This window comes from Vanessa tameamea, chromosome 19 (genome assembly GCF_037043105.1).
Source record: "Vanessa tameamea isolate UH-Manoa-2023 chromosome 19, ilVanTame1 primary haplotype, whole genome shotgun sequence".
In the NCBI taxonomy this organism is placed as follows: domain Eukaryota; kingdom Metazoa; phylum Arthropoda; class Insecta; order Lepidoptera; family Nymphalidae; genus Vanessa; species Vanessa tameamea.
The window spans coordinates 10,568,142-10,579,066 of NC_087327.1; the positions used below are offsets into that span (position 1 = coordinate 10,568,142).

The 10,925-nt window shown below is 32.5% G+C and overlaps 1 protein-coding gene across 1 annotated transcript; it reads right to left on the reverse strand.

The window, feature by feature from the left end:
* Nucleotides 1-8,169: 8,169 nt before the first annotated feature.
* On the reverse strand, nucleotides 8,170-10,864 carry LOC113402793 (exosome complex component RRP46). Its single transcript, XM_026643111.2, has 5 exons — nucleotides 10,748-10,864; nucleotides 10,535-10,661; nucleotides 9,792-9,900; nucleotides 8,851-9,049; nucleotides 8,170-8,478 (listed from the first exon to the last, which is right to left on the reverse strand). The coding sequence occupies exons 1-5, from the start codon at nucleotides 10,842-10,844 to the stop codon at nucleotides 8,354-8,356; spliced, it is 657 nt and encodes a 218-aa protein (XP_026498896.1). The 5' UTR covers nucleotides 10,845-10,864; the 3' UTR covers nucleotides 8,170-8,353.
* Nucleotides 10,865-10,925: the final 61 nt, after the last annotated feature.

Consider the following 10,925-nt stretch of genomic DNA (forward strand, 5'->3'; position numbering starts at 1 on the left):
GAATATTTGTATTTTGTGTGATTTGTAATACTTTAAAGTTACACTTTAAATAAAAGTCTATGCTTTACTATAAAGTATGCTACAATCCAATCTATCGTACGCACATTTCACCGCAGTTAGCCAATACACGATGTCAAGTCCTAAAAGGCTGATCGGACGTTCATCGCTTCGACGCAATCCGCATAGTTCAGTATTTTAGCATTCTATTCCGAACGTTCCCACGCTAGAGATCACTTGAATCTTTATTAGACGCTCAGGTGACTGGCTCTGGCCTAGAAAGATAAGTCTTGTTTCTAGTGATGTTTGCATTTATTACCACAATAGCAATCTCACACGACTTCGCTTACATAATGGATAAGTTTTTTTAATTTATATAGAGGTAATTGATTACAAATATAAATATATGAACTAGGTTAATATCTTACGTTACCAATACGCTGATAGCTTACACAGACACCACACATACTTTGCCGGCGAAAATTCGGTCACCAGCATGCGAAATTTTTTCGATGATAGTCATGACATTCAACAAGCCTCCTAAGCCAGTGTGTTTTAGCAGGAGACACTGTTAAGATGTTCTGTTGCTTCTGTACCCTGTCCCGTAGCATTGTCAAGGCTAGTAGACCCTGCTATATAAGCAATTCAGAAAAGGTGAGCGTTAGGTAGGTTAGGTAGGTTAGGTAGGTTAAGCGATTTTTGTTACTTTTATCCTAAGTATATGCGAGTGCTGTGTAAACACATAACTGGCACGCGCTTTAGATATATTAACATTATGAGTTAATTTTTAGATGATTTCTATAAACATATATTTGTGTGTTTTGTTTATAAACAAATAAATAAATAACTGTTCTACATCAAAAATAGCTGAAAACGCTTGGAAATTGCTCTTTAAATAAACCGTTTTTCAGGCTTCTTCCTACCATAAAACTTCTGATACTGAACCTTGCATAGTTTTTTGCAATTTATCTCCAACTCACACGTCTCAGGAATACAATAAGGATCTACATATACCTATACAACAATCAGATTGAAAGACAAATATAAAAATAAAAATTGTTAATTTTTAGGCAAGGTAGTTGAAATTCTTGGCTCTACTATAATATGTATGTATTATAAATATAAACCTTTCTCTTAAATCTCTATGTTTATTGATGAAAACAGCATTAAAATCCGTTGCGTAGTGTAAAATATTTACTTGGTGGTAGGGCTTTGTGCAAGCCCGTCTGGGTAGGTACCACCCACTCATCAGATATTCTACCGCCAAATAACTCTACTCTGTATTGTTATGTTCCGGTTAGAAGGTTGAGTGAGCCAGTGTAATCACAGGCACAAGGGACATAACATCTTAGTTCCCAATGTTGGTGGCGCATAGGTGATATAAGGAACGGTTAATATTTCTTACAGCGCCTTTGTCTATGGGCGCTGGTGACCACTTACCATAAGGTGGCCCATATACTCGTCAAAAAAAAAAACTAAGCGTACAGACGGCGGGAAGCGACATTGTTTCATACAATATAGATAATTATAGAATAAACTATTACAATCCAAATAATTTTAATCATATCTTCAATATACACAAACATATTGATCGTTACAGTTTTATTATATACAAATAACATTTACAAATCTGCGGTTCCAGCGTAATATCGTTAGAATGTCGTAATTGTGAAGATTATTAAGATAAAGGTTGTAAAGATTTGTGATTTCTATGTTGTTACGACGGACTAGCACTTATTTTATTAGTATTACTTAGGTATATAGCGAGACTAATTGAATACATTTTAGTATGTATGTTATACTGCTGTTTTAACGGCCCCGTTGGTCTAGTGATTAGCTTATAAGGCTGCTGATCTCTTGAACCCGGTTTCGAATTATTATTTTATTTTTATATTATTTCGAAAGTTATTTTTGTAGCTGTCTGAAGTTAGGAAGTTAGTCAGACAAATTAATTCTAAGCCTCCTAGATCTATATTGATCACGTTGGATTGCTATCTCATTGTACTTGGAGCTGTTAAACCAGCTCGGTAATCATTTCGTTCAAAAAGTAAAGTAATTCATATGACAAAATTATGTTTTTCGTATAAAAAAAGTTTGTCTAGCAAACCTGACCACCTCATGATAAGTGGTGACCAGCGCCCATTATATTGGCACTGTAAAAAATATTAACCTTGGGAACTATGATGTTTCGCACCTCTAGTTACACTGGCTACACAACAGCACTAAATATTGGCTGCTTGGTGTTGGTTTGATGAGCGGGTGGTACCTATTAGGCTTTCCCAAAGCACTACCACGAAGTTAATCTTGGTTACTTTATGTCTTACGGTATTTAGCTTTCGGGTAACGCTGCAGATATTGAAAATGTTTTCAATCTGCATAAAAGAGTTGTGCAGTTATAAACTTGGAGCTTGAAACTCGCTTCGGGATATTTTAATAAGGTGAATATATTTAAATTTGATTCACAGTATATTTACAACAATATTATGTATATTTACAATAACATATTTAGATCTTTTTGAAAGAAACGGTGACAATCATCGTATAGACACGACGAGGAAAGGTAAACTAATAACACCTAGTTTCCGACTTCGCAAAGTTAATACATGATGGATGTTATGTAATATGGATAAGATGTAATCCTGGAGCACGATATTCGTTTCTATTATAAGATTCCACAGTTATTTTTAACTTGGCCTATTAAAAAAATTAAAGCGTATGTCAAAAAACAGTTATTATTAAATTGTCTTGTTAAAAAATTTAAAGTTTATGTCAAAAAAACATTGATAAATAAGGCATATTACATATTACCTACAAGAATTTATGAAAGATAAAAAAGCGCGGACTTAGCATCTGTTGATAAATTTAAATGTACTTTACTGACATGCTCTGTAATTCAATTGGTGGAGAAGAGTAACTATTGTGTTTCTAGCCGGTTCTTCTCGGTAGAATCTACTTTCCGACCCGGTGGTAGCTTTACATTAAATTCTACACTGTAACATGACGATTCAAACGAGCATCCTTGAATAAAGAATATTTAGATTTTGGATCATGTGAAGTACGTCAGGATAAACATGCAAACGTACAGACGACGTCTCTTCAAATTTCATATATCAAATCGATACATTGACATTTCATCATCAAACAGTTACAAATAATTATACAGACGTACAAAACAGTACACAATAGATATTTTTTAATTGAAAATATTCTAAAAGGTCGCATTTTAAACTACGCTCACCGTACATCGGCTCATTTATTAATGAAGTAAATAAGTTATCACGCCATCAAAGGTTGTTGCTCACAAGGTGAGCGTATTTGAAAGGCGCAAATAGTTCCCGGCGACGTTTTAATTGGCGGTAAAATGGTCGCCTAAGTCTTGTTCAATTATTTCGTATCAGTAACAGATCTCGCTTGGATTTAGCCGAAATATTTAAATTGAACGTTTTAGTATTTCGAAAAATTATATGGACAGTTTTTATTTTATTTTATGCAGATTCAAATTTCATTGGTAGCTACTGTCGCGTCCAAAAATAATGTGATTAAAAAAGTTATTGACCTATATATATATTTTTTAAAGTTAATATTTTATCTATATATTCTTATAATCTGTATGTTCTATATTTAAAGATTAAGAGTTTGTATAGACGAATGCGATTATCTCAGGAACTACTAGTCCGAATTGAGTAAGGGCTTTTGCCGTAGATAGTCCGTTTATTGAAGAAGTTTAATACGCTATAAAATTCCACTCTACGACGGTAAGGAGGAAAGTAGTAAACATAAACTATTACCAATATATAATAGGTACCTACTTTACGAAACAGGCAGTATAATCCAAATTTAACGCGAGTGAAATCACGAAGCCTGTCGGTAATAATATAAAAAAATATATAAGAAAATATACCTATATATATATATTTTTATATATTTTTATTATTTTATTTTTTATATATTTTTATTATTTTATTTTTTATATTTTTATATATTTTTAATATATATTTTTTTAATTAAATTAACAGAGATTATTGCTGATTGTGTTTAAAGTAGCTTTCTCCTTTTAATTACTAGCGAGGTGGAATATATTAAATGCAGACGAAGCCACTATATATAGCAAGTATAAACCTAGGCACCACATTACCTTAATGTAATTCATTAAACAAAAACTTTCACGGAATACTGTGAAACATTCATTTAAATATCGCATGCCCTAACCATTTGAATCAAAGCGGTTGATTCTTACAGACAATACAGAAAACCGGTAAATAGAGCAAAAATGACGCTCGTCGTGGAATCGCCATCAGCGGCGACATTTAAATGTGCGGCGGCGCTTTTACGTCCGCCATTTGCATCCGAGATCGCGTCGATCGGCCATCTTGTTCTTTTTTTTTCCGCCAATGCGTTGCTACTTAAAGTACTGAGTACACTTGGTGATAACTCTAATACTACTTCAAACATTTTTTTTATACAAACAAAGATGTATTGAACATTACATAAAATACTTGTCAAAGGAATCGGTGTAGTCAATAATAATTCATGACTCCAATAATATAAAACTTTTTTAGAAAAGCAAAAGAAAACATTTACACGTTAAAACTCAAATTATATAAAAAAAAATCGATGCAAAGAAGAATCACTAAAATGGTACTTTTAGTTAATGAGGTTTACTAACGTAACTTCAAACGTAATTTTCAAAAACAATCTTTTTAGCGTGTCTTGCTTTCTAACGAAGATAGTGTGATTATAATTCATCTCGTGTTCGGCGGCGTAGGTATATATTATATATCCGCACGTACTGATTCTGCGTTTTGGTATAAGTTCCGTACATGCTCTCAGCGGCGAACTATGGAACATAAACATATCGTTACATACTTTATTGAAAACTTAGTTTTTTAGGACATAAAGCTAAAATCATAAATAGTACTGATGACGTCATATCATACGAAAAACAATTCGAAGTCAAGTTTAAGTGCGATCAACAGAAGCCTAGATGTACCGAGTGTGCCATTATCCTTACACGAAAACAATTTATAATACTTTCTGCCGCATCTTTTATATTCGGGAGCGGCTTCACAAAGGACGTCGTTCAATTATTCAGCGTACTATTCCTGTTTTGAACTAACTCCTTTCACAATAAGACATCTAATTAAACCTTTTATTTAAGTGTGTGTATCGAACATATTCCAATGATCGATTCTAAAAGTGCATTCGAACTATTTTTTTTTTGTTTTGGAATTGATAAAAAAGAATTGGAGTAGGTAGATTTACATACGACACGCGCAGGTTTCCTCGCGACGTTTTCCTTCACCGGCGATCATGAACTGAATAACAAACAAAAATTAAATACATGAAAATTTTGTGGTAATTTGCTGAGTTGGAACCCGCAATCGTCGGTTAAGATTCACGTGTTCTAACAACTACGTATTTCGTCTCAAATAAAGATATATTAATCAAGAACTGTTTGTGATGCACAACATAGCCGAGCTGTTATCAAATCGCATTGAATATGTATATCTAAGGTTGGTTTATCTTTCTCTTTCCGACATTTTATTAATCTATATAGACCTCTGGCGTTATAACAAATATATTATTGATATTATCATTAACAATATATAAACATTACTTATACGTACATAAAGTACCGTGAAGTTAAATCGTTGTAGAAACTAGAAGAAGAAATTATTTGAGACAAATTTTAAATGTTACTTTCTAAGATCGTATTCAAACCTACAGACATTCTTGGTTTATAATATAAATGTAAATAAATTAAATATTCACATCAAAATCAGTGTAGTCATAATAATGTCGCACACTGAACGTCTTAAATATAGAATATCCAATAACGGCACCCGGAAAGGCATGCGAGACAAACTTTACAGCCTGTATAATTTTATGAGCGAAGATCGAATTTACGCTCGTAACTATTCTAGAATCACTGCACTAAGGTACCTAATTATCTTCTTTAATTTACACCGTACGTCAAGTATATAATGTATATTACATTGAAATACAATTTTACATGACGATTCAATAAGAACTTTAAAAAGAAAGATTGAAATTATTAAAATATAAAATAGTAAGTTAAAAAGATGGGTATTACATTATTATTTGGTATAAAAGCTACGTAACTCCTTAATTTATTCCGGCTTTCGGTATCATCCACATTTCGAAACGACTATTGAGAACAATCCAGAACTATGCATGTTATTAGGCGCAATTTATACCAACGTAGCCAGCATATCTTCCTCGGACAACCCCTTTAAAGATATCATTACCAAATATCCTTTCTTCAATAATTTCAGCTTCCTAATCTTATTGAAACAACTTGTTAACAAAATTTGAAATGTATTTGGAATATTACAATTCAATGAATACACCATGATAAAAAACGATGAAGTGTTTATTGATTGTATATTTTAAACACACGCAAAACTTCCAGCGCAATATTAACCTGTGACGTGAATCCCACAGATTTGTTCATTGTAAACATAAATGAATTATTCGAAATTAGATAAAAATGTCTCTATATTTAGAATAGCTACACATCTAACTTCGCAGGGGTTACTTTAAGACATCTCAAGGTACAGTAAAGGTTGTTATTATGTGACTCCTCTTCTCGGGCCAATACCAGCCTAAGCGGTCCATCTCAAAGACTATTCAAGTATAAAGGACATATAATATACGTGCTTACAATGCGATGAGAAGGCAAAACAACACGACAGGTAACATTTCAGGCGTAGACCAACTTTTGGCTTTACGTACTTTCCGTTAAAAAAAAAGAACACCTACATTTTTATTTACAAGTAATAACGAAACTGCATAACAATGATATAAATAAACAATAAAAAAAAACGTAAATTTAATATTTAGTACCATATTGTAGTAGTACATACAGGGTAATGATATATGTTTTTTTTCTGGTGTTTACCTTCGCACAAAATATTCTGCCAATGTCAAGTATAACTTAACCATAGACAATCGAAGGGATAACCCTTATATTTACATATGTATTCCATGCGATTTGCTATATTGAGCACATGGATTCTTGAATAATATATATTTTATTTTTTTATAATACAATACTATTCCGACTATTACTTAATATTGTCCTTAATTAAAATTCCAAAGTTTCGATATCAATTTCGCACACTCTAAGCGCAACTTTTTTAGAAATTACAAAGAATATTTTTATTAAAGCTTATTCGAAATTGCAACCAATGACATCGTGTAATTTCAAAGTTTTTTATGATTCACTATTTCAACTGTGATTGCGATATAATTATGATTGCATAAATAAAAAAAATTAAAAAAATCAAACAAAAAACAAAAGCTTAAAAATTGGAAGAATCCGCTACTTGGATGAAGGGCTTCGTACAAGGCCATAGATAGGTACCACCAACGTCGGGGCCACATAGGCGTGCAGGCGCTAAACGGCAGAGTACTAGGCAGCGAGAAGTGCTGGATAGAGGTGGACTATTTTTGTAAGTGTCGTGTGGCAGAAGGAATCCGCGGAGCGGAAGAGTGAGGAGTATCTCCAATGACCCGATCCGTATAAGACCTCGAGGTTATGCGCACCTTATACAACCTGTAAGCATCGCTAGGAGCTCTGTACCCCATGAACCAGCTAGGAGGCTCGCATAGATCACGGTAGCATGCACAAGCGACCCCGTGAGGAAAAATGTATTGTTACTTTATACACATCACTCGTCATGACCAACTGACAGACGTTAGAAACGCATTCTCTCATATCGAACTTTAGCATATAGATCTGTTCAGTCATGGGAGGCGCCTCTCATATTAAAATAATTAATTTTGAATTGCAACAAAACAAATTTTTGCCGTCTTTACTTTTTGTCGTCTCACGCACACCAACACATCTAGGCAATAATTGAACGAGGAGCCCGCGGTCATGACTGAATAGATCCATAGCAAGTTATGTAATTTCTACAAAATGTCAAATAAAAGATTGTTTTTAGTAAAATAATTATATTAACTTATTATAATTATTACAGTGCGGAACACAACAGTGCAACCTGTTTATTAAACTTTTCATTAATTATTTACATATCAACACTTTAATTTTCTTTATTTAACTTACAATAATTTTTCATTTTAATTTTATGTAAAAAAAATTTCAAAAATGTTTTGAATTTTTAGAATTATAAAGTTACAACAGATAATATATCTGTCATAAGCTAACTCAGCGACTTGCCGCTGACAACCAAATAAATCGTCATTCAAAATGTCTATATACCAAAAGGATTCACATATTTAGAAATATTGACACTGAACATTTTATTCTATTGAACGCACGCTTTTAGTTCATCCGTGTCCACTCACGTGACTTGTCAAAAATTGTCTGTCAAATAACATCAGAATATTGTTTAACGATGTCTCTGTAGAAGTCGAAAACGACATCGCTCGCGAGGCGACATCTAGCGAGCGCTTCTTCATACGTATTCTCGCTGAAACTGCCCTCCGTGAAACCTGTCAACAATATTGTTTAACGTTACATAAAAAAACAAAACTACATATTATGATGACGACTTGAAAGTGCTTGGAAGAGCTTATTCGAAATTATATTTCGAATTTGGAATAATTAAATTTTATAATGATATGTTAATTTAAAATGTATTGGAACAATTATAACTTCGTACCTTAGATTATTTATATATATATACACTGTTAAAGCTGAAAACACGACGAAAAAAAATAGTGGCCAACGCTTGGGCAATAAGTTCAAGCACACTTACAGAAAAAAGTTGACCCATTTGTTTTAGTTCTTTTGTGTTGTCACGATTTAAACATACATTAGTAGATTATTTAATCCAAGCATCGAACAAATCTATACTAACTTACCGGTAACGAGATTTCTCTCTCGGCTATCGAACACGAAGTACAACAGCGCTGACGCACTCTGCACTTGTGTGTAACTGGGCTCCAGCACTAAATTCCCTTCCTCGCTGACGGCGCAGCACACAGCCGCCACCATGTGCCGCATAGCGATACCAGAGTTGAGCAAGGCCAGGCAAGCACAATTTACTGTGCATGTGAGCAGCTGCGACAAAAGATAAATTCTAATCTATTAAAGATTAATACAAAAATTATGGTGACTGTTAATGGGATACTTTAATGCTAACCCTGCAGTGTTAAATTATTTTTGCAAAAGTTTTAACTGGCGATAATAATAATACACCAAAAAAAAAGTAAAATGAGCAGCTAAAATATAAATTTGTATTTTCAAATTGTAACATATTACATAGTCACTCAGTCATTTGCCCACCCACAGTATGCATTATTGAATATTTTAGACATCTTACTTTGAATTTATATTTATCGGTAGGTCTAGTTTCTAGTTTATAAGGGTGCGGACCTAGAGGTATTTTGTTTCAAACCTTGGGACAGGCCAGTTAACAATTATTACCTTCTGTTCAAAACTTCTTACCATCTACCATCTTAGCATCTATTTTCGAAACTGCTAGTGTTTCCAGCATTTCAAACTTTACTTTTATTACAATTCTATATGAAAATTCAAACATACCTGTAAAAGCCTTCTTAAATAAAGTACACTTTAAATTGATAAAACATGTTTATGAGAATTAGAGAATGCACCTTTGATTGTACAACTTATGCACTAATATATCAGACAGTTCAACAGTTGTATCTCTTTAAAATGGGCACTGACCCAAATGACCAAAAGGTAAGCAGTATGTTTTATAGTTTTATAAATTTAAACTCAAACCGAACTTGACAGTCTTCGATAATGACTTTCATAAGTTGCTGTTAATTACTCTACTTACTCCTCCGAAATCTTCAAGTTCTTGTATTGTAAGAGATATCCCAGTGCGAGGATACAGGCATCCCAATATGGCTGTTTCACATGTCTGTCTTATGATGTTTTCTTTAAATCTGTAATATTAAAACATTTCCAATTAATTTTAATTTACACAATACAATCATTTCTTTTTTTGGGTTTATATGATAAAGTCAAATCAATTCATAATATGTTATATTATTGACTTCATGACTGGGTTAGGGCACAGATTATTTATTCCCATAATGTCATGTAGTATGGAGACAAGGTAAGAGATTGATCGGTGCCTATGAAATACTAATATAATTTTCAATATTATTAATATTAACTCTTCTGCTTTGTTATAGACCAAAGCAGATTAATTATAACTTATATTATGACACACTCACATGAAATGAGGCTGTATAACTAATTACACAATTAATTCATGTTTTGTTTAATACTCGAAAATTATATATAAAAATAGTATTTGAGTATGAGTAAATGATTATAATATATTGAAGCAACTAAGTTATTATATACAGAAATTTAATTAATGCAGATACAAGGGTGAAATCATGCATTTTTCCTTCAAAAAGTTTAAGAAATCAGTATTATTAAAAAATATTGTTTCGTTTCTGTATGAAATTATTTAATTTAAAAAACCTAAACATGTTGATAGTTATATCAATAATATAATATAATATATAATAGTAGTTACTAATTAGTTTGAATACCACATCAACATACCTGTCAGCTACCGATGGCTTCCCGCCTTTAGTACAGAACAACACTTCGAGTGTAGCTTTTTCTATGCTTTGACTTGTCGACTTGATATCTAGAGGACCATTAACACTTACCAAAACGACCGTCTCGCCTGTAATTTGTATAATATTATAATTGGTTAATAAAACGGTAAAGTTTAACGATTGTAAAATTGATAAAAATATAAAGGATGTGTACCTTGTGCTAAGATAGCTGACCCATCTGATCTACTGAGATAATTAAGTTCACATTTCATGGGTCTCAGTTTAAAATTATTTTCGTCTTCAATTTCCATTTTTAAATGAATGATATGTGTTTATTTATAGCAAATATACTTTACACGGTTAACCACTATTTGTAACCTAAAAATTTTGTA